Source organism: Athene cunicularia (assembly GCF_003259725.1).
Source record: "Athene cunicularia isolate RWA chromosome 1 unlocalized genomic scaffold, athCun1 chr1_part2, whole genome shotgun sequence".
Taxonomy (NCBI): Eukaryota; Metazoa; Chordata; class Aves; order Strigiformes; family Strigidae; genus Athene; species Athene cunicularia.
The window spans coordinates 20,785,084-20,810,149 of record NW_020799092.1 but is presented as its reverse complement, the minus strand read 5'-3'; the positions used below and the strand labels follow the sequence as shown (position 1 = coordinate 20,810,149).

General features: G+C 42.5%; 1 protein-coding gene across 2 annotated transcripts in view; it reads right to left on the bottom strand.

Annotated features, from left to right (window-relative positions):
• The window catches only part of PRMT8 (protein arginine methyltransferase 8), a 71,842-nt gene that overhangs the window by 46,325 nt on the left and 451 nt on the right, over positions 1-25,066 (bottom strand). The window contains exon 2 of one of the 2 annotated variants that reach the window (XM_026865878.1): positions 24,322-24,733. In XM_026865878.1, coding sequence (XP_026721679.1) covers positions 24,322-24,396 — 75 coding nt within the window. In that variant the 5' untranslated portion in view covers positions 24,397-24,733. Of the gene's footprint in view, positions 1-24,321; positions 24,980-25,066 lie in introns of those variants that run through there. The other variant, XM_026865870.1, reaches the window with a different exon arrangement.

Genomic DNA, 25,066 nt, shown 5'->3' with positions numbered 1-25,066 from the left:
GCCAGGGAGCACTTACATGGACTGATCACCATGGAATAATTTTCCTTCTCTTCCATTCAACTATGCAGGAAAAAAAGCTGTAGGCCTAACTATGCTGTATGTTTTCCTGCAATAGATTTGCATTCTGAGATTTCTCATTTTCAGGAATTTTGACAGATGAAAGAACAAGAACAAAAAGCAAGAACAAAAGCAATCAAGATGCACAGATACAAGAAAGGGAAACAGCCTGTTGTTCTGACAGGGCTATTAGAGGCTTAGCTTTTGTGGAAGTTCAGAGGGAAGGTTTGAGGTCTGTCTATTGCCTGTCTGTCGTTGAAAGTGAAAGTGAAAGAGGAAAAGCTAATGAATTTTCCATTTGATTAGGTATAGGCTCTGGGAAATAAAGAGCTTTTCCAAGTTTAGTGTAATTTTATTTCTGATTTGCCTTTCAGGGAGAAATATCTCTGCATTAACAAAATGCAGTAGGTCTTCCAGCTGATTTTAAAGGAATGGTCACAAACTCAAGGAATGTAAAAATAAACCATATCAATTTCATTCCTGGGCATTCATTGCAGAGTCACCTCTATATTTGGGAGTGACAACTGATAACATTAAATGCTTACTACTTGCACTGATACTGGTATTTTAACATCCCATCTGGCTTGATAGGGCCAGCACTTCTATACCAACAAAAAGTAACAGTGATGGTTAGGAGCCAAACTCACACTACCACTTCCAACTCCCGTTCAGGTTTGGCATGGCTGAGACAGAAGGTTGGACAGGTGTCATATCATTGGAACAGCACTGGCTTAAACTACAGCTGTTAGTCTTGCCCTTCCTCCTTGTATTGTGCAATACAAGTAGTCAAACAGCACTAGTCTCGCCTCATTTTTTGAGATGGGATGGAAACCCTCAGACTGATGTGTGGCTGGCTGAGTGGAGTCTTCAAGTGCTGTGAATCAAGTACTAGTTCTAGGGCATCTGGGTACTGTGAGGCAGTAGCTGGAACAGGGGTATAGTTCTTCCTGTATGCATATGAACACTGATAGTTCAAGTTTCCTAGTGAGTAATGTTCTTTGCTGCCTGGGTAGATTTGGCACTTTGCAGTCAAATAGGATGAAGAAATTGTTCCACACTATGTTTCCCTGGGAAGTAGCTCAAAGCCTATATTGTTAATCAGCAAGTCATGATTCAGTTCCTTTTCCTCCTATGATGTGGGGCTCAGTAATAATGAGGTGGTTTTGTGGGGCTGACTTTGCACAAACTTGTTGGACTAGCTGGGAGAAGGATCTAGGGTTCTTACTGTTTCTGCCCTTGTTGGCCCCATCCCTTCTATGTGCACCAGAGGGGGCTCATCCGTGTCACCTTCTTTTCTACAGTACAGCTCACAGGGTAGATAGACTGCACTGGAGAATAAAAAGACTTCCCTTTTTCTTCTCTGCAGAGTCCAACATTCAGTGTGCAAGGTCCTATAAAAGAAGCCTCCATAATGTGTGGTGGGTCACCCCGGTAAGCAGAAGTAACCCCACATAAATTCTGAATTAAGAGACTATTTGTCATCATTGCTGTGAAGCCATGAATGGTGCACGGGGATCTGTAGTCAGAACATTAGGGGCCTATTAACAGATGGTATGTAGTTGTATTTTAAGGATGACTAGGCAATTCAGCTCTTTTTGTGAAAAAAAAAAAATTAAGGACAAGGTCATTTTCTGAGGTACAAAACCCTAGCTTTGTCAGCAATTGTTTTCACTTCGTGATCAACTATAAACCAGGGAAGACATGCTACTGTTACCTGCAAGCAGTGAGCAGAAATGTAAACGTGACTGATGGTTTTTATTCATCTCCAAGTGAAGAATGATATTCATGTGCCAGATTACTTTAAAACGCCTCACATCACACCGCACAGCTTGTTGTAGAAAAAGCAACAGAAGTTATAAGAGCCTGTACTGAAAATATCAAAGTTGAATGCAGTGAAGAGGAAGAGTTTGTTGCAGATCACTGCATAAAGAGTTATGAAGCTACAAAGCCAGAGAAGTGCGAGTTTTCCGTTGTGATTTTCTTATTGGTTACTACTATCATTGCTGCTGCGTAAGTGCCTGAACAGAATCACGTTTCCAAATAATTAACAAGAGATATATCCTCTTATGAGAAGCTCAAGATGGACACAAAATGCAAAGGAAACAAAAAACCCTTGGTAATTTAAAGCTACTTTACCTCACTCTGGCAAGTGCATGAAAATTTGTTGAGAAAGTTGTGCGGGGTGTGCTACAGCCCCCATTATCGATGCTCGTGTGTTTCTTGTAGGGGAAGTAGCTGTACTGCTGGACAGCCTCTTCCCCACCCCATCATCATCTTGACTGACTCTAGTGACAGGGAACAAGAAGCAGAAAGTGCTAATCAACTATAAAACCAGTTATTTTTAGGCCCTTTCTCAGTATCAGGCTGTAAGCTGAAATTCACATGAAAAAGTAGAGCTCTGCTATTTTTAGAGGCTAATTATTAACAAAAATAACCAGAGTACTCTATCTGCACAAATTATTTTCTTAAATTAGCAGGAAATTTAATGGAAGCCTTCCTCTGCTTAGCAAATTTCTAATGCACTGATTCCTGAAAGTCACTTTGCATCTGATATCCCGGTCAGTCTCTTCTCCTCTCACTGAGCTCCAGATGTTTTACGACAGTTCTAGAAAGACATTATATTCTGCAGGCTTTGCTGAACTTTAGGATGGGGGAGGGGAAAAAAAAATAATTTCCAATTGATCACCTACTCCATGTCCTAGTCAAGCTTCTGATCTGCACTTCAGTGTAGTTTCAAATGTAGTTCACCTCTAGAGGAGGTCTCTGCCTAAGAAGTATCCAGGTTTATCCACTATTACTTTTTAACCTCTGCAGGATAAATGAGGACAGAAAGGAGAACACGACTGAGAAATGGCAGTTCCTGAGCTGAGGTGCCAGAGAAAATCGACCAATTTACACAGTTCAGTGCCATTTCAGACCTACCAGCAAACAGGCACCACCATTTAATAGAAGTCCCACATTCGGCACTTTCATTTTTCCATTAACAATTAATTAGCAAAAAAAAAAAAAAAAAAGTCTGTTTCCCTGCACTGAGCAAAAACACCCTGCCACTTCCTTTGAAGCTGTAGCTCACTGGTTCTTAGTATGTTATAGCACAGATTTTCTCTCGATCACCTGTCATAACCAGGCTGGCAGATTTTTGTCCTCTCTGATGCTTTTAAGACCACCTCACTGTGTGACTTTGAAGGAGTGGGCCATCTCTTAGTGTGGGTTAATCAGAGCATTTGCATCCTCTTGTGACGGTCTAAACCCCTAGAGCTGGAATGTGACTCTGATTCAGCACATACAATGGATGAAGGCCACTGGAGATGGGCAAGGGCGATGTGCCCGTAAAACTCAGGGAATAATGCAGGTTGTGATTAACCACAGCTGGGGCAAAGCAGCTGACTTTATCTCAACACAAAGGGGAGGAGATGGTGGCCTTTGTTTCAGATAAGCAGGTGTCAACAGCTGAGTGGATCAGCTAGTGGATTAAATGTTTCTCCCTCAGTTTGTGAAAGGAGCTGTGTGGGGGAAGTGATTACATGGTTCAGCGCAACAAAAAGTATAAAAGTTGAACAACTAACAGAATAACTTCAATGAGAGCAACGGGCTTAAGCTGCCTTCAACTCAGGTATTCCTTCCCTGTGACTGTGGACACCCAGCATCATGACAGTGAGTATATGACAAAAAAAAAAAAAAGGAACGGGAATCACTTTGGTATTATAACTGAACTGCAATTGCAATTAGTATATTTTACTGAGTGTAATTTACATACGTATTGTGTTTTCAGTGTATTTTGTATTACTCTACTAAATCAGAAATCCCATGTAACATCAACTGTCTTCAAATGAGACGTTAATAAGACATTTGATACTTAACGTTACAGTCTCCATACATGCAATATCTAAAAGAAACTGGTCAGGAGAGTATTGGACTCTAACACCCACCTGCAACTAGTATTTTGATTTGTAATCATTAGAATAAAACTCTTGTGAGGACATTCAAAGCTTTATTTTTATCAGATGTCAAGGGCCCAACTGTAAACAAATAATTCAGAAGAAAAATGGCTGAAGGCCTTTACCTTGTGCTCAGGAGCCCCAGCTGCTAAAGCAAAAAAAAGAGGAGCTTTTCTGCCTCACAAGTGTGGTTAAGTGTATGGTGGAGGAAAGTTCTGACTCTTCTCTCAGGCAGCTGGAAGTTCAGGAAGAAACTTCTTGAGATTTGCAATGAAGAGTGCATCTTCTCTTCCTTCTCCAGACTTACCTTGGAGTGAGAATGTATGAATTTTATACTGAATGATTTCAGGTTAGTTAAAATATCACAGAACGTCTACCTGGAACCGCTGCCATTGCTGTTCATTAAGGGGATGTCTCCATCCTGGCTTTTTCTGTTACCATTTACCTTCCCTTTCTTGCTGTTGCCATTTTCCTAAGTGTTTGGGCATTTTGTCTCAGCAGTCCCACTGACGGCGATTCATAAGGCAGCCTGTTATTGTGCGAGGAGAGCGGGCGCATGCTTGGCCAAGACCGAATGGAAATCCTTGCCTGATTTATGGACGCAATGTAGTATGCTTTGTCCACAAAATCCAACCTGTGACTGTCCTGACAGTTGTCAACGACACCTTCTCTTTGCAACACGCTTGTCTTTGAACAAGCAACTGCTACTTGCACCACACAGTGTCGGCTGAAGCCGAATCCTTCCTGCAGGTCTCAGGCATGCAAGGGCAGCCTGCATTCTGCTACCCCATTTCTGCAGCTATCACACACCCTTTCATGCTTTTCTGTTGACATCCTGTGTGGGTCCTGATCCTGCCTTCTCGCTGTGAAAAGCTTTGGCTCTGCCTAGTGCATTCACAAGAGCACATGGGCAGCAAGACTTGCATGTATGTGCACGTGTGGTTCGTCCTTTACTTACGCAGTTACAGAGAAGGAATTCAACTGAGTGCTGCAGAACCACTACAGACTGAAGAAGTGTATTTGCTTAGAAGAGCTGTAGAGCAAAAAGGAAAATACTAGAGACAATATGAGTAGAAAATGTAATTGATAGTAGAAAAATCTGTATAATTAGTCTTGCATTGATGCCGTGTAAATAGGCTGATTAGCATGAAGACTGATGTTCTCTGATTAAAGTGCTCTGACCTGTGATTTTTCACTGATTCACATGACTTTTCTTAACCTGAAAAGCTTAAGAGTGGATCTCAGCTTTAGAAAGGTTTTTACCATTCACAGTTGTGAAGAAACCTTGAAAACACTGAGTAAAAGTTTCTGCGTACTGAAAGGCCTATAAAAGGAATGCATTGACACAAAGTCGGCGGGGGTTTTTTTTTAGCCATTCTTAACACCATTCCACACAGGAGGTTGGAATTATTGTTCTCTAGCCACAGTCTGGGCACAGCATGATGCACAGCAATGCAGAATTCTTTGTTGCACCAACCCTATCTGTGTTCCAGTGGTGGAACAGGCCTTCGGTTTCTCTTGACTTTTGATGTGCTGGTGGATGGGACAAAAGAAAATTTTCCATCAAAATCTGTGCATTGTCTGAGATATGTGTGAGTCAAAGCATAGGACTGAAAGTGTTGCTTGGTAGTTTTCTGAACATTAACATGATTTAAGAATCAAGGGAAAAAAAATAAGTAAAATAGTAGAAGCAAAAATAGTGTTTCTCTATAGCCTGCTGCTGGCCATGTCACTGAATTCAGATCTGATAAAGCTGATTTATCTTTTTCATGTATCTCAGGACCAGAAGAACAGCATTTGGCTCACTCCAGTACTACTTGTACCTCATTTCCACGAAAGAAACCTTTTTCCCAGTTTTTCTAGTGGTGGTTGTTGGAAGCTACAACAAATTAACATGGGAAGTGGGAGAAGATTCAAGGTGATTCAAGGTTTTATTGACAGAGAATACTGTTGTTTTTTTAATCTAACAAGCTTCTTGGGATCCTGTTTCTTTAAATATTTCTCTTGTTCATGGAATGATTGGCAGCTGAGTGGGATAGAGGAGAAGAATCATCAGCTCTCACTTCTGAAATGGCTGCACATTCAGAATTAATGGGGAGGGAGAGCCTTCTGACAGGAGGAAGATTCTGAGAATGTGAAAAACAGGAAAAAATGGCATTTTCCATAGGACTGCGAATCAGGGGAATATGTTTTCAGGGCTGCCATACAAATAACAATCACTGTGTTTGGTCTGTTAACATTACTGAAGGTTGGCAGCCAAGCCACGCTAGGCTCCATCTAGGATGAACAGAAAGCAAGAGGCTTCTCTAAAGTATGATTCAGGTTTGAGATGGGCAGTTTCCCTTCAGAAGTGTTTGCTGATTAGACAGGACAAGCAGTCCACCAACTCAGGCATCTTGTTAAAGCATCTGAATTTATGTGAGCTTATCTAGATCCTAGTTCACCCATTTAAAATAAAATAATAACAGAAAACAAAAAAGATTTGTTGATTCAACAATAGAGAACATCAGGACCCTAACCAATGAGTTGTGCATATTTGTTAAAATAGCATGGAAAACAAGTTAGTGTCATCAAGAAAATCCCCAAAGAGTGACTTGAATAACTCTTGAACCTTTTCAGGAATTTAGCATTGCAAAAGGCTTGTAAAAATGGGTTTTCCTGAGACACTGAATCACTGGAGGTAAAACCACTCAGCACCAAATAAAAACCTGCTTATTTTTCTCCTTTAATTGACAACATAGTAATTTTCAGCAGAATTCTGAAGCATAATGCGAATCAGAGGAATGCACTGTTCAGCCACCAGCAGCACAACTGACATAAATTGTATATCACAAGGAGTAAGGTTTCTTTTGAAGACCATACCATGAAAAAAAGATCTAAATGATTAAAAGATGAAGGAAGAACAAAGGAAACTGCAGGCAGCATCTTCCCTACCTCCTTAAAAAGGTCCAAATAAATAATACCATCTTTATTTGGCCTGGGATTTCTCACTAAAAAGAGATGATTAAGTAGGATTTTGATCTTAAACTGGTGTCAGAGATAATGAAGTCATATGTAGCTGTTAAAAGACTTAAACTAATGCAAAGTGATAAAAGCTAAATACAGAATTGTTGGCAAGTATATGAAGTAATGAATTGTCTTGATTTCCTTTGTTCTGGACTGTGCAGACTGTACAATCCAACAGCTGTAATAAATAATTGGTCCTTTTTGTTGAGACCTCAGTTTGTCAGGTGTAAAAGAAAACATAGTCAATAGAGATGTGAATATAGTCAGCATTTCACAGGACTGAATGTTTGAGGAAACCCAGGGACTGTGTTCTTCTGTTACAGATTCCTAAATTTACCATATTTTTTAAATACCAACCAAGGAAAGAAAAAGAATGCAACAGATAAAATATATATATATAAAGGCCTCAGATTTCAAATTTTATTTATATCTGTATTTGATTTAAGGGAATCACAGAACCACGTAACAGTTGAGGTTGGAAGGGACCTCTGGAGGTCATCTGGTCCAATCCCCCTCCTAAAGCAGGGACACCTCAGCCCAGTTGCCCAGGGCTACGTCCAGATGGCTTCTGAGTATTTCCAAGGAAGGAGACTCCACAACCTCCGTGGGACACCCGTGCCAGTGCTCAGTCATAGTCTTCTTTACACCAAGGGCACGTTGCTGGGTCCCGTTCAACCCGGTGTCCACCAGGCTTGCCAGGTCCTTTAGTGCCAAGCTGCTTTCCAGCTGGGTGGCCCCCAGCATGTACTGGTGCACGGGGCTGTTCCTCACCAGGTGCAGAACTTTGCACTACCCTTTGCTGAACTTCATGAGGTTCCTGTCATCCCATTTCTCCAGCCTTTATTTGCTTATTCAGATTTATTTTGATGTAAAATCAGTGTTTGAACAATTTTCTGGTTTTATTTTTCCTCATGATTTGAGATCACCAAACAAGAAAATGGGTAGAAACAGGAATCACATATCAGATTCCCTCTTTCTGGCAAAAATACTAATTCTCTGTTGTTATTTCACTCTTATTATCCACTTAAAATTCATACTCCCCTTAGTGGTGTAAGTGGTAGTGGATTTTAAGAGCAACTTTGATTCCCAGTGGCCTCTGTGTTTTTAATAGGGATTAGACTTTCACACCTATGAAAAGGCTGCAAGTAATGAAAAATGTCAAATGCAGTCAAGAGGCCCTAAATATAACATATGACATGGAAAATATAAATGGTACTTTATAGAATATGATTAATACTGATGTTCATTATAATGACATATCTTACAGGAAAATGTATTGCTAATGACTTAGGAGAAACTAGCCACTAGAGAACTGTTCTCATTCTTTATACAAAAGGTACTCTCTGCACACAGTACAATTTAGAATTGCTAAATCCTGTTGAAAATTGTCACCGTAACTAGGTACTTGTAGCATTTATTTCTGTCCTTGTAAAAGTGTACTGGTTCTGGATTTACAAAGGGATGTAACTTTGGCTTCCAAGAAAGATAGGTATTGATTATACATAATGAAGCACATAACAGTGACTTCAATAGAACTATTACCCTGAGATTCTAAATGAAGCACAACAGATATCTTATTTTTTAAGACTTTAATGACTTAATATATTATCCGTATTTGGCACAGTTGATCTACAAGGTACAAGTGATTTTTCCATTCATTCTCTTGGTGGATCTATAGTTATCTGAAGTATTTCAGCATGGTTTAGAGTCTTAAGCCACTTAACATAGGGTTATCATATTTGTCTACGGTTGGACAGAAATAGTACGTTTCAGGAAATGTCAGACCTGCTCACAGACGACTGTGGTTTGTATGTGCTAAATCCAGTGCATTTGTGAGTCATCAAACTTACTGTACAATATGCATGATAACTCCCAGACTTGGTTTAAATAAACTACTTACTGTCCTGGTTTGAGTGAGTGGCAGGCGTTTTTGGTAACAAGGGAGGGGGCAACAGTGGTGGCCTCCTGTGAGAAACTTCTTGAAGCTCCCCCAGCTCCAAGTCAGACCTGCCTTTGCACCAAGGCTGGGGCCACTTAGCTGCGCCTCTGCAAGAACATATTTAAGAAGGGGAAGCTGGGAGGAGTGGTGACGAGTGGTGAGAAGAAGTTGCAAGGAGAATGTCAGTGTGAACACAGAGGTCAGTGGCAGAAAGGAGAAGGGAAGGAGGTGCACTAGAGCAGAGATTCCCCTGTATCCCATAGCAAGATGACAGGGCTGCCCCCCCCCACCCCCATGAGGGTCTACGGTGGAGCAGATACCGATTTGCCCCACGCTGGCCCAGGTGACTGCGTCTGAAGAAGGCCAGGACCCCATGGCAAGAAGGCCCCGCTGTTGTAGCTCGGCGATGGGAGGGCCACAACACATGGGGGTGACCCACATGCCCATGGGAGTGACTCATGTCTGGGTTGGTTTGTGGAGGACTGTGCGGGGATAGGGGAGGGATGTCAGGAGTTCCCCACCCTGAGGTAGAAGAAGTCCTCATTCCCTGCCCCCTGCGCCACTTGGGGGGAGAAGATCGAGATACTGGGAGCAAAGCTGTGCCTGGAAAAAAGGGAGGGGTCGAGGAAGGTGTTTTCAAGATGTGATAATGCTTCTTGCAGTCCTACTCTGTCTGCTATGTGGTGTTGTTAGTGTCTGTATTAAATTTTATGTTCTCTTTTTCTTTCCCTAATGAGCCTGGGTTTTGCCAGTGCCTAAATGGATGTGTTCATCCTTCCCTGTCCTTATCTCAAGTTCCTGGGTCTTTTGCTTCCCTCCTTCCCAGCACTGGAGCAGCGTCTTTGCCTATTTTCCCCTTCTCAGCACTGAGGGGAAAGGGGGGAGTGAGTGACATATTTGCTTATTTTCCACCTCTCAGTGCTGGGGGGAAGGGGAGAGTGAGTGGCTGCATGGTGCTCAGTTGCCCTGAGCTCAAGCCACAAACAACTACAGACTTGGTTTACATTATACTACAAATTTAAATTATACTACAAGTCCCAGACCTGGTTTAAATTATACAAATGTGTGTGGTGTGCAGAACAAACACCATTCAAAAATACAGGATTCACTTGGCCAATCCAACTGTAGTATAATCCCAGGTAAAACTTTCAAAATTTAACCTATACAAAACACCTGTGCAGAACTAGAATAAATGTCAAAGTAAGTACAGGTATACAGTATAGGTAAGATGAGGGACAGGATTTCAAAGGTGTGTGGAAGGGCATGTGGAATGAGAGTGTCACTCCTTTAAGGGTATCTGGTCAAGGACCTTTTCCAATGCAACAGGGACAATAAGAAAAGGAGGAAGCCATGAACAAGAACATACAGAGACACAAACCTGACTGACTTGATAAGGGAGGCAGCGATGGGAACCAAACCTGGTCAGTCACATCAACTGGGTCAGGTCATCAACAGTCACATCAAACCTGGTCAGTCACATCAACTGGGTCAGGTCATCAACAGTCACATCAAACCTGGTCAGTCACATCAATGATAAGGGCATGTGAGAAGGTGATCTGACTGGGGACCTGTCAGTTGGGAAACTAAGGGGAAAAGGGGGAAACCTGAAACAAGATACACCGAGACACAGACCTGACAAAACAAACATGAAGGAAATGGCAAGGAACAAACCTCAGCACTCACACTAACTGATGAGCGATGAAGAAACCACAGGTGCCACTTCAGGAAGATCAGCTGGGACTCTAATAGCACTGAGGGATCTGGTGTAGTTGAGAACAGTCAGTGTGAGGTTAATGGTTGGACTGGATGATCTTCAAGGTCTTTTCCAACCTAGATGATTCTGTGACTTAGCAACTGCTAATACTGCACAGGGGGGACCCTGGACTGCGAGGGGCGCAGGAATGGACAGAGCTGCACAGACCCACGGGGAGGGGGATGTGCAGGGGAAGGGGGAGCAGGGAGGAACAAAGGGTGGTAGACAGAAAGGGGTGTAAGTGGGGCCAGTCGGCTGTAAACCGGGGCTGGTCAGTACGCTTGTCTGGCTGAGCCTTGTGCCTGATCACTGCAGTCTGGCCTGGCTTCCTGTATCTTCTTATTCAATATCTTCTTAAGCATCTCTCTGCGCACAGGCACCCTCTGTGCCATGTGCTGCAAGGACTCGGTGCAGCTACTGGTGAGACCTGGCTGTGTGTGAGGGGAAGCTGGTGCCAGCTCCCGGGGTCAGACCTGGGGGTGGGCTCCCCTGGCCTGTGGTGCCAGTGACTGGGATGAGTGGGGTCTCTGTGTCAGCTACTGGAGCCAGTGGGGGTCTTGAACCCCCCCACCCCGTCCCTGAGGTGGGAACGGTGTCTGTTCCCAAAAATCAGCTGCTGTGGGGACAGCGTGAGCGAGGTGAGCAAGGAGCTCAGCACCACGGGAGCGGGCCCACGGGTCACTGCCCATGTGCCTGGTGCCAGCTGCTGGGGGGAGTCTGTGTTTTCCCCAGCCCTGGTGTGCCGGGGGTGTGCCTGCGTATTCACCAGCAACCTTTAAGCTGCACTAGCCAGCGACTGTGGGGAGCCTGGGGTCTGGGCCGGGGGGGACTTGTGAATATGGACAGCATGAGGGATGGGTGAGTGCTGTGTGTTTGCAGCAAGCGCTCAGCTGGACCAGTTGGCAAGCTGGGGACCCTGCAGGGCAAGTAAGGGGGCCCAAGATTCAGGCAGGGGTGTTGGCCAGGTAGAGAGGCCACGCTGGCAACCAAGGGATCTGGAAACGTGTGTGTGCGCGCACCTGTGAACCTGGAGAGCGGGGTGGGGTGTGTGTGTGTGTGTGTGTGTATGTGTGTGTGTCTGCACCTAGTGATCTCCTGCCTCTGCAAACTGAAGAGGCGGGGGCTTGGCTGGCTGTGGATTGTCACGTATGTGAGTCCCGTATGTCGGTGCTGTTGAAGGCAGCGCCTCGTCTGTGGCAGCCTGGGATGACTGGTCACGTCGGTGTCCTCTCTGTGTGTCTGTGTGTGGGTCTGGGATACGTGCGCAGCCTCGTCACTGCTTGAACCTGCAAACAGGAGGTGATCTACACTGAACCTGACAAATATTTTTAAATGCTCCCTTTCTGATTTGGGAGTCTGTATTCCTAACAGCTCACCAAGTTAGTTAAATTTAAACTTAGTTTAGAACTTTGTTAGCAGTATATCTGAAATGTGAGATTGTTATTTCAACTTCAAATGGAAGGCTATAGCTTCCCGTGATTCTCAACAACTAAACTGAAGAGAACTAAACTGTGAGAACACCCATACAGAGGAAGACTGTGAATATAAAGGATGTTATTCAATGAGAAGCTAGGACTTTTCTGTGAAACTGCCTTTTTAAACATAGATTTTCTCTGTCAACAGATAAATATATATGTATATAAACATTTGGTTTAAGACTTTAACCAGGATTTTATCATTTTACAGTATATGAGCCCCCACTGGCACAGTAGTGTCTTCTCTGGCATAGTTTTTAATAACACTGACGACCTAGGTGCACAAAGAAATGAAAGACACGGAATAATATGCAGTTTGAATTTAGGTAAATATAAAACATTGTGTGTATATGTATAGATACACACACTTGATAAGTAATTTTGTAAGTAAGCATATTAAGGTATGTTTAAGGAACCGCATACTTTTCTGTGTGCCTGAAATGACAAATGATCACAATGCTAAAGCAGTTACTGAATTACTAAATAGTAATACAGAATTACTAAATAATCTTGCTCACTCGGTACTAATGCTCATTTGCATTTTAGTTCTAAGATAGGAGTAACTTGAAATAGTGTTAGAATAGAAACTGTGGTGTCAGTGTAGCTGGATATCTTGTTGGTAAGTCATTAATTCTCATACTCTGGAACTACACTGGATACAAATGTTTCTTTAATGGTGATGGTATTTTGTAACCTCATTGAAGTAGATAATTAAATGTCAAGTTTAAAAAACCCTGGTAAAGGAAAGCTCTTAAGACTGCTTAGTAATGGACAAAGAAATATGAATCTTTCTTCAGACTGTAAAGACAATCGTGTACTTCTGAGAGTGACTAGTCTTCATTTATAGCAATGATGACATATATGTCCTTAAGCATTCTGTAAATTTAGCCTAATGAAGTACACTTGCTCATATTTGGCCAATAAACAGTCTGAGAAATTTCACTGTAAGAGATTGAGATTAATAACCCACCAACTCCAGGCTTGCGTAGCCCATTTGTTCTCAAAACGACTGCAAATACCACAACTGACTTCAGTGTGTTTTCAGCAGTTAAAGAAACTTGGGTGTGTACCTAACATTCAGAACACAGATAATCCCACGAGTTCCAGTGGAATTACTTTTGCTCCATATTATATGAGGTGGATGAGGAATGTGTTTAAATATCCTGCCAGTATGGAACTTGATTCTACAATAAATAATCATGCTGAGTGTTGCTAACGCACATGAGCAATCCAGTGTGTTCAGCATTTCTTGCGTTATTAATAGAACATTTACTGAAGTATTCAAAGATCTTCAGCAATTCATGTTACCTCCAAGAGTTTCTAAACTAGACCTGTTAAAAAGATACTTATACAGGGCATTTCAAAAGCAGTTGTCGATAAGCATGTTGACATAGATCAGGCTTGTATAGCTCTCTGTTAACAAGAGAGTAAGTTTTTGCTATTTCAGAGCCATCTTTTAAACAGAGTTAAGAAAGGGATATAAGAAAGTATGCTCCTAACATTTTTATACAATCATGAAACAGAATGATGAAAACTCTATTCTTGAGTAAAACCACTGGTGATTCATCCTTTTTTAATACAATTTTATATATAGATGTGAGCTGGTTTTAAATCTATAGAAATCACAATTCTGATGACACTGGTGCATTTACATGAGGGTAAACCTGTCTTGAGATCAGAATGCCTTTGTTTCTAGTAGGCATGGTTAGAACACTCAGTTTTACCCAGTGGAAATAGATCTTGCAAGCATAAATACTTTTGCCTTTCACTTTACAAAGTGACAAAGACATATTTTATGAGCACTAAGGAGCATTTTTGCCTTTCTGTTGAGAAAGGAACAGACTATCACATAGAAAGATGGCAGAGAGACTTTTTTCTTCAATAAAATAATTGTATTAAGGCTACATGAAAGCAAGTCTTCTATTAAAAAAAAAAAATCCTAGAGAATAGTTTCACATTTTTATTAAAATCTCACAGTAATAAGTGAAAGCACCTTCTTTGCTTAAAATCGTTATCTATCTTTGTCTCCCATTAAGTTTATTTGCTTAAATAAAAAATTGTCTTAGAAAAGCAAGACAGAAATTGGTCAAATACACAGAAAACAGAGACATAAACTCAACTTTGAATTGGGCTAGTTTTACTAGTTCTAGGCTAACCTTCATTAAAACTGTATACACACTGTTACAGTACTAGTATTATAATTCATTAAAGTATGTTTAAAAAAAACTATGAAGTGTGACATGGAGTTTAGCACCGGAGGTTTGAATTAACCTCTTGGTACTGATGAGAAATGATAGGTAGCAGGGCACATGCTTCACATGACCTTGAAAATGACAAACAGATTTTTTGATTTAATAGAATATAAAGGTTCAGCAGATTCGATATTAATAGAAGGGTGATGTAGTTAAAACACCAAGCTAGGAAAATGATCTTCTCAGTAATATGTCAAGCTCAGCAATGACAATGTGACTGTGATCAGAGGTGAGGTGGGAGCCAGTCTGTGTGCCTGAGGTGGAACTGCGGTGAGCTGGAGATGAGCTGCTGCTCCAGATCCTGACACGGACACTAGTGAGGAGTGTTGTATTTTCTCCTGGGTCTACTCATTGGAGTGGTGATGGGGGTAGGTCTCAGTGCGTGCACAAGCAGGTGAAAACGTTTCACTGACAATCAGTCATGTATCTCTCACAGTATGGTCAATCAGTTAATTGTGAGATTAACCACTGATTGACCATTTGTGAGACAATGCTGGTAAAAGCAAATTTCAATGGAGAATTTCAAGGAGGCTTTAATACACAGACCTTGATAACATTAAAAACAGTGCTGTGTTTCTCTGTGTTACATTCTTTCCTCATCAATGGTTGGTTGGGGTGAATCACAGGGCTAGAAATACATACTATATCATCTTGTTGGGGTGAATCACAGAGCTAGAACTACATACTATCTCCTCTTATTCCATGACTGACTAATGTAGTCAAAAAACGGTCAATGTTTTTATTCTCTCTGACAGAGAAATTAAGGTTTGCATTGGACCTTGCCAGCTGTTACAAAACCCCCCTGTAATTTCTTTATTTACAAGCTGTAAAAGGGTTAACTGATCCACTCTCCTGATGGCCTCCTGCTACCTCTGCCTACAGTTCCTGGATTCCTGCCATTTGTTGAATTCAACAATGGGACAATGAAGCACAACAAGAAAATATTCTCCAAGTAAAGAGGCACCAAAAGGGAGGCTCAGGAATAGGTGGGCCCCTTGCTTAATGGTGCAGGGGCCCTGGTGACAAAGGATGTGGAAGAAGTCAAGATACTCAGTGTGTTCTTCACCTTGGTCTCTACAGGTAAGACCAGCCTTCAGGAGTCACAGTGTGATTCTATGACTTTTTGACTTAAATTTAAGTATGTATTTCTACTGTTCCTGCTTTTATGGAAATGAGCAGTTTCTCTGGATGTTGCCTATATTTCTCTGACTTTCCTTCCTGCCTTCCTCCCTCCCTTCCTTTCTTCCCTTTTCATATCCACTCCCTCCCATCTTCCATCCCTGTGCACCTGCCCACCCCCTTTCCTCTCTCCTTCCCTCTCTTCCTTTTCCTTTCTACCTTCACAAAGCAGTTATGACCTTTGACCTCCTTTAATTTTTTTAATTTAAAAAGCACATTCTGTTTCATGACTAAATATTTTCCTGGGCTTTTACTTGAGGGCAACTTCATGTTTGCCACTTCTAATCCCAGAAATCTAAGGATCATCAAACCTCATTCAAAGCTGAAATTTTAGTCTACAGCGTACTTTCTTGCACAATAAAATATGTTCCCTTGTTTGTCTTCTCTGCCCAGTAACTGTTCTTGTATCCCAGTTTTATTCTTTCACATCCTTGGGCTGCTTCAGGTTTGCAGAGGGTCTAGTGGGTTAAATCAAATCAAACAGGTAATGATGGCCCTTACCATTTTTTTTTTTTTAAGGCTCAACAACAGAATAGGCAGAGCATCCCTAACAATTGCTGGACACACTTTGCCTAAGTTCAGCTACTCCTAATGAAGTTTAAAACACCCGACTCCTAAGGAGGTAGCTATGTTATGATGTGGCTAACACTATCTCATTTGATTTCCTTCTGAAACAGCTGTTCCAGCTGTACAGTTACACCGAATGCAAACTGTGGATAAGAAGCAGTGCTGCTTTTCAGATTCGAGCTCTGTCTTTCTAGAGGAAATAAATAAGAAATGACTAATCCAAAATACCAAAGTAAAACATGCCAGACATACAGCTGGGGCACAGTCACAAGGGATTTCTGCAGAATACACTTTATTGACACTACCTGGCCATGTGCATTTAATCAGTTAGTCTTCTGCTGTAAAGTTCTTCCAGTGAAGAAAATGTTCTCTCCTTCCACTCTCATAACATTTCTGCAGGGCTTTTAGTTAAAAGGAGGTAAGCAAGATGCTATATAATACAACGGTCATGGGCCTGAGAATATGACCTGTAAGAAGAGATTGCTGTGTGCTGAACTTACTGGATTTATGGAGGAGGCTAAGGGACAATCTAATAGCAGCCTGCAAGTACTTGAAAGATCATTAAAAAGAAAATGGAGGCAAACTCTTCTCAATAGGGGTAGTTGAGATTACAAGTTGCAAAGGTGCAAAGGTCACAACTTGCAGTTTGGAAGGTTCAGACAGGACCAAAAAAAAAAAAAAAAAAAAGGCATTTTCACAGAGAGGTCTGTGCAGCACTGGAAGCAGTTGCCTAAAGAGGTAGTGAAATCTCTGTGCTTGGAGATTTTTCAAGACCTGGCTAGAGACAGCAATGTCCAACATGATCTAATGCTGGTAACAGTTCTACACTGACTGTGAGGTTGCTTAAGATATTCTATAGAAGTCCTTTCTAACCAACACATCTGTGTTTCTGCAACACCACTGAGTGCGATCCCTATTTATAAAGGACTTGGTGGCATTACTACTGATACATCCCAGTGTAACTGAGGTTAGGGTAAAATTAAAAATATAGGTATCCTGTACTTCAGATAGGACAATGTCTAATACAGGGCACAATCATGAGGTATGTGGTCCTCAAATGGAAGTAGCTCAGAAGGAGTTATGGGAAGGGTTAATTACTTCCCGATTTGTGACTAAGGGGAAAAGAAAATCAGTAGCTGGTCTTTATCCCAAGCTGGGGTCAAGCTTCAGGGCAATTAAGGATATAACCAGAAACTGAAATAGATGGCAGGGTCTCCTCTCCTATCTAAGTGAGAAATTGAGGTCCACAGCAGAGATGAGTTTGGACTGATGAACTGTTGTTGGAGGCCCTTGCTTGGTCACACATTATTCTGGGCTCTGAGACTGGGTTTGAGCTTTCTGGTGCTATCAGAAGCGATGAAACAGAAGCTTTTTGGCCAGAAAAGGACAAGAAGGACAGAAGAACTGCTAGGCCACATGACAGACCCCAAGTGTGCATCATGGGCACTGAAGGAACACTTCAACACTAATCCTTGGACACCGCTATGTGCCACTGATTCTCAACCAGTCTATGTTTACTTTCATCGTACTATTACAAGAGAGGGAAATGTTACCTTTTCATTTAAAAAGGGGAGGGGGAACTGTGACAGAATGGTTCTGATGCACTTAGATCCTTGCACAGGACAAGATGAGCACTAGGAACTTAAGTGTATGGTCCAGACCAAACTGTACGCTGGATGTGAAGCTTGCCAACTGCACTAGGAACAGTGTGCCACCAGGAAAAGCTGAGGAACGCAGCAGTATAACACAGCGTCTTAGAAGATAGACACCTCCATGCCTTCTCTTCCAAAGTTGGGTTTTTCCCCCATTCTTTCTCAAAAAAGCTTAAGGAACCCCTTTTCTGTGACTAGTGGCTATAAGAGGTTGTAATGCCCCTTTTTAAACAATAATTCACTGTGGGAGGAAAAGACCAGGTACCATGCAGTCCTCAATACATGCAGACTTCATGTCTTAAGTGCAGGACAGGATATTTTAAGTGAGGGAGAATAGTATTCTCCTCACCTTCTTTATGGTGTCTATGTCTAAAATTTTAGCTAAACATTCTACTCCCACCATAATTTCCTTGCAAATGTTCCGTTACTGAAATATTCTCTTCATTCTGGAAAGCAAAGACATCGAGATTTTATGATCACCTTTTACACTCAAAATACAAAGCAAAATTATATTTAACTTCTGCGCTTAACAGAGTTTTCATAAAAGCCAACTTGGCAGTGAGTGCTTCTTCAAGTGCAACTGCCTTACTTCCAATTCTGGTCTCTAAATCTCCAAATTGTTGATGCAATAAAATGAAGATAGATGGGTTTTCTATTCCAGGTTTTCAAACTGAGTTTCTATTTTAAGAGATATGGAGATTATGGAAATGACAAAATTTTACATACCTTTTAAAATTTGCATTTTTTGAGATAGATTTTTCACAACTGGGACCTGAAAAATCTAGCTTATAAGAAATAAAAAAAGCCATACTCAGTTTAAAACTAAAATACTGAGTGAAATAGTGTCCATCCTCACAGTCACTGTGATGTAAGAAAGTAGTCTCAGCTTCCATGCAACAGCCTGAAAGCAATAGCATGCCAAGAGACTCCACCAAGCAGCCAGTATTTGTTCAAGAGCACAGTAAAGAGCCAGGTAGGCTGTGATCAGTCAGCAATTGCTCCACTCTGACGTGGTGACGACATCCTTGTGGCCACCAGCTCAGCCACTTAGTGGCCAATCTCCACTTCCTTGAGATAAGTGCTTCTTGTTTCTGTTGTTTAGCAGTTATTCCCATAGAAGAAAGTAAGTTATGGAAGGGATAATCCCATTTTATCCTAAACTCTGGATCAAAATAAAACTGCCATTAAAGTTAGTGAGCAGGACCACAGGTAGCATGATTCTCTGTGAAATCAGAGATAGGAACAATGGGTTTCATCATTCATCACCTTTAACTGTTCATCACCTCATCTGCCAGTGAAGTGAACTTTGCTGCAGACAGGATGAGCCAAATCTTATTAAAAGATTAGCCTCAATGCTTTTGTACCTTTATGTGTTTCTCTGCTCTGCCTGTATCAGTAAGTGCACAAGCCTTCATCTTTCACAATCAGGCTGAAGGTGAAGCTCTGGAAGGCACATAAGCCAGTCTTGCTAAGCTCACTTTTGGCGTGGAGGTAGAACCACAAAGGTGGTCATCTACAGAACTTTTTGCACGAAGAAATTGGTGGTTTTCACAGATTGGGATTGGAAAAAAAGAGTCATTACAGCAAACTCTGTGCAAAGTGATCACTAACAGGGAACCTCTCTTAGTATTGCCACAATGACACAATATGATCTGGTCCCTGATGTCACCAAGATGAACCATACCCTTTCTAAAAAATACCAGTCTTCTTGACACTAAAATGCTGGTCACTAGACAACCCTATGCTGGCAGAGGATGATCCATGGTCAGGTATCTTTATCTCGAAACTCTGCTTTAAGTGATTGCTGTAAGCAGTTTCCTTTAAGCACAAATGTTTTTTGATCCTATTCATATTATTAATGCCAACCAAAAGTAATTTATTCAATAGGGCCAAAAAAATTATGGTCAATGTCTTCATTTGTTAGTATTAGATTTGAGAAAAGAATGGAATACATTTAACTACACTGAGATCTTCACTGATGGAATTAATTTAGCTCTCAGTGAAGTTAAATGTATGTTCTGCACAGTTGAAGTTGGTAGGAGAAGATGGCTCAGAGCCATATTTCTGCTCCCCCATTCCTGAGTTAGCTAGAAACCAAAAAAGCCCCCATGACTATATTAGAACTGACTTGTTACTAGCTTGAGTAGTACGGGCTACTTACTCCTAGTAGGAGCACTGTACAGGTAGGAACACTGTACAGGATCAAAATGGGGTAAAGCGGAATGTTCCCTGCTGTAACTCAGAGCTGCCTCTACTTTCACAGGCCTGGATCTCAGGATACTGCACCAGTTATACTAATCTGTATGGGGAAGGATGTCTGTCATGCCTGTTACCCCAGATCTTCAGGAGAATGTTGGGTTTTTTTCTAATCCAAACCCAAGCTTTGTATAATAGAGCATTCAGGGAGGACTCTACTTTGCTACCATTAATAAATTATCTAATGCCTTTATTCTTAGCAATGAAACATGTATCTTTTCTTGCTACCGACACTATGAAGTCTCCAGCATAAGAACTGCCTTTTATGAAGTCAATGTGCAATGGCATTGTACAAAATCGACCTAGTTTCAGGTTCTAGGATTGTTTCGGCCAGCGACTCACCTGTTATATGTAAATGTATACGTCTGTTAGACGTGCCTGTAAACCCTGGCACACTGTGCTATTGCAGGACTCCGTGCTTATTGCAGCCTTTCAGTACTTAAAGGGAGCTTATAAGAAAGATGGGGCCAAACTTTTTAGCAGGGCCTGTTGCGATAGGACAAGGGGTAATGGTTTTAAATTAAGGAGGGTAGATTTAGACTAGATTTAAGGAAGAAATTTTTTACAATGAAGGCAGTGAAACACTGAGTTGCCCAGAGAGGTGGTAGATGCCCCATCCCTAGAAACTTTCAAGGCCAGGTTGGATGGGTCTCTGAACAAGCTGATCTAGTTGAAGATGTCCCTGCTCAGTGCAGGAGGGCTGGACTAGATAAGCTTTAAAGGTCTCTTCCAACCCAAACTATTCTATGATTCTATTCCCTTCACCTGGCATACATCCACAAGCTACATTCAGGCACACTTCTGAAATCTCATTTCTTTCAACTTGTTTCCCATCACTAATACCAGGGCTACTATTAATATTGACTCCATTTAATGCATTTAACATTAAAAGATGCAGAAAACACAATCTACAGCAGGTCAGCACCATGAATTTTGCAGAATTTTCATGCGTATGTTCTACAGAGTCTCTCACATTTATTTTTTTTTCTGAGTGCCCTTATTTGCAGAGAACTCAATCCTAGTTCTGTTATTTACACAAACAGTCCTGCTTTATTTAGATGAGTCCTCTTTCATGACTAAAGATACAGAGGTTCATTTTTATATCTTGAGGAAAGATTCTACATCTTTTGTTCCAATAGAACTTCCCTTAAAGTCCACAGGATTGCCAAGGGGAATAAAGATTTTCTGAACCTTTTTTTCCCCTGTGCACTCCAAGCAAAGCTTGAAACCATTCCAGCACGCTTCCTATTAGTGTGAGTCCGTGCCCTTCAGTAAGGCTCTAAATAGAAAAGACTTGTGGTTTTATTCCCCTTGACTTTTTGTTTTATACAAAGCACTGTGTACTCTCAGGCTGCTATAAACTCATATTCCACTTAATTCCACTTAAACTCTGGCAGACAGACCAGTATCAGGCTGTTATCAGTACAATAAAATTACAAAATTATTCTGAGCCTGATCCAAGATCCAACAGCACCTGTGGCAACACTTCCACTCCCTTAACTATGTTTTGTATCAAGCTATAAGGCTACGGGGATACTGGTAATATAAATGTCTGTACAATCTGGTACCATGGGAGCACACTTCTGCAAGTTTCCTGGTAACGTGAGGTATCTTCCTGGACTGGAAAGTAACGCCAGTGAGCTATTGCTGTTACCTTACTGTAGTTTTGGTCTTCCCTTGTCTGCATTTGTTATCATTTGTTTAAGCTTTTTAGGCTAACGAGCCATCACTACGGTCATCAGAGGGTCGTTAATGGACTAAGAAGTTTTATCATACAGTATCCATGTTCTCTGTCTTAACGTTGGTTTTTTTTTTTAAACAGTATACTTGCCATATTTGGCCAAAAGTTTGATTAATGCTCTTAGTTGTGGTAGATGTAAAAAAAAATTTGCTATTAAGTTGTAACATAAGTAATTGGCTCAAATCAGTCCGAGTAAGAATCAGAAGGTTTTTTGAATGATTTTCAAGTGGGGCATTTTGATCATTTAACAAAATGTTTTAACTCTTCATCTCTTTATAGCTGACATTTTTTACATCATGCGTATCACCACGGCATCAGATATTTCAGAAATTCGGTGAGCATCAAATCATGCATATTACTGGTATGCCACTGGTTTCAAATGAAGCAAATTTATACCAATTGCTAATTTTCTCTGATGCTGCAATAAGCCCAAAAGTGAGATGCTTTGCCTGTATATTCCTTCTGTCACAGAACATTTGCAAACTTCAGGAGAAAGTTAGAGAAATACAGGTTTGAAGGTCAAACTGGTATCATATGACTGCTAAATATAGGTGCTTGAGGAGTGAAAGAGCTTCAAAGGTCTCGGCATATTTTGCTCAGTGCACTTCTAAATCTGCACGGATGCAGACTACTCTCAGTACATAACATCTTAACATCACAAATATGAAAATCAATAAAACAGAAAATATCTCGGCAGGTGTTAATAATGTATTCCCCTGATTTTCTTAAGGTAGAAGTGCAGCAGGATATGCCCAATATGCAATATTTTCACTCTCATTTCACAAATCTGTCACTGATGAATACTCTGAGGAGTGGAAGCACAGCACTTTCATATTCTCCTAACCTGTATGCAGCATTGGAATGAAACTGTCGTTATTAAAAAAGCCTTTTCCGTAAAATGACATTGCAGTGTGTGCAGCATTGCACAAGCAGAAAGACAACGGCAGTTAAACAGCAAAAATACACTAACAGTGAATTGAAATAGAAGAGGAACATTTAGAGAGCTCCTCTCACCTATTTTCCCTGTCTACAGACAATTTCCAGTGAAAAACGGCTTTGAAAGGAACTGGCTGTACTTGTACGTTTCTCCTTGCAGTACTGCCCAGGATCCTGGGACTTTTAATGCAATATGTGCTGTCAGTACTACGACAGTTTACAGATGTGCAGCCAGACTTCTTGCTATTTATAGATGCCTCTTCTGCAAACAGTATTCTACGGGGTTGTAATGCAGTAGCAGGCATGTTCTTGAGTTAACGCTCGCATCGCGTTCATTTAAGAAGATCCTGCTCTTCACCTGGCATGGCAAAGGAGGCATATTTACGAAGGTCAAGCAGGGAGAGCACTATTCGGAAGAGAAAAGTGGAATTCCTGAGGGAGCAGGACACCTACTGGGAGGACTATCTGAAAGGAGTAGACATTAGGCAGAAACATTGGAAGAATAAAGAAGGGAGCAGTGTGAGTGAGCACACGACAAGTGGTGATTTTGTTCTTTACCTCTGCAGGGCAGCTGGGGAGGATGGTCAGTGCCCCCAGTAAGGGCAAAGCTTGCTTGGGGTGCAATGTCCCTGGGGGTCTGTACATGGCTGCGCTGCATATCACTTAACCGTGCGTTAAGTGTTCAGAGTGCTAGGCACGGTCTATTAATAGAAACGGGGAGTTTGGCACACACTCGCACTTTCGCCTGTCTCCTTCTCACATGCTCCCAGAGAAGCTGGGACTGCATCCTGCATCCTTCTGCTTTTCCAGATCTGAGACTTCGCACACTGCCGTATCTCTTGAGAAGTCTCAGTGAGGTCAAGACAGCCCTAGACAAGTAAACGAGGGCTGCTCAACCCCAATGTTGAGGAAAACTAAGGTAACGGGGCGGGGGGGGGCGCGGATTTCTTGCAGAAAATCTGAGAGCTCGCAGGGTACCCACCCTCTGGGTCCGAAGGCAGTGCAAAGCTATTCGGGCGCTGCCCAGGCCAGCCGGGCGCAAGGGGGAATGCTCCTCCCCCCCTGCCCCCGCGTCGGGCAGCTCCGCTCGGCAGCACGCAGGATGCTGCAGAGACACGGATGCTCCTGAAGTGCCCCCAAACGATCCCAGCAGAGGCCCCGCGGCGTTTTTCCAGGCGAAAATCACCCAGAGCTGGCAAAGGTGCTGTCGCCAGAGACCGTCTTTGTTCCTACCAGCCTCAAACCCTTCCCCTGCGCCTCACACACCCCCTCCCCTCCCCGCAGCCCGCGCGGACCCTCGCCCCGACCCGGTCACACAACTTCCCGGGGAACCGGCCGTAAAGCGGCGGCTCCCGAACCCGAGAGCCACAGGAGGGTTCCGCGGGGTGCGAAGTTCTCTGCCGAGGGGGAGCGGGGTTGGGGGAGACACACACACACACACGCAAGCAGGAAATCATAGCCGCGACACAGGAGGCAGGAAAGTTTATTTGCACTTGCTGCTGCTTCTGCTAAGGGAGCTGTGCTCGGGGCTGGGGGAGCTCGGGCGCCGGGCTCTGCCTCGCATCCTTACCTCGGTGCTGTCGGCAGCGTTCTCCGCCATTTTCCTCCTCAGGAGCAGGCAGCGGGAGGAGTGTTTCATTCCCATAAGAGCTAGCCAAGGGGTTGGGGCTTCGGGCTTGATGTTTTGTTCGGTGTTTTTTCAAAGACCTCCAAACACTGGTGTGCGCCAAAGGGTAGGGAGAAAAAATTACGGGAAACAGCAGTAAATCAGTCAGCTTTGTCCTTTCTGCGTCGTCCACGGGGAATGTTTGTCGCCTCTTAGCATCGGGAGCTCCTCGGGCACTTTCAAGTCTTCGTCTTTCTCCCCTTTCCTCCAGCAAGCTCTTGGGATGGGCAGAGAGAGGCGGCGCGGCACACACTCTTCAGGTTAAACTAAAAGGCTGTCGGGCTGTGAGTCCTCCCCTTCTGAGAAAGCAGTCGGGCTAAACAGGAGAGAAGCACCAGCTAAACTGAACTTGGGCGTGCAGTGACCAGCTGGGCATCTTTGTGTCCTATGGCTACTCTTCCAGAGGCAGAGGGAGCCAGAGACAAAGCAACAGGACAAGGAAATCATAGCCCTTTATTTTCCTTCTTTGGGCTTCTTTCTTTCTCTCTCTCTAGGTCCCAGGAAACTTCCTTTAAAGATGGTCACAGAATTTACCACCCTCTTTCTATGAATGCCTTCTGAAATAGCAGACACCCACCCCACCCCCTCCTCCTACTACTACTCCCCCCCCTTCCTCTCCCTCCTCCTCCTCCCCCCTCTTCTCCCTGTC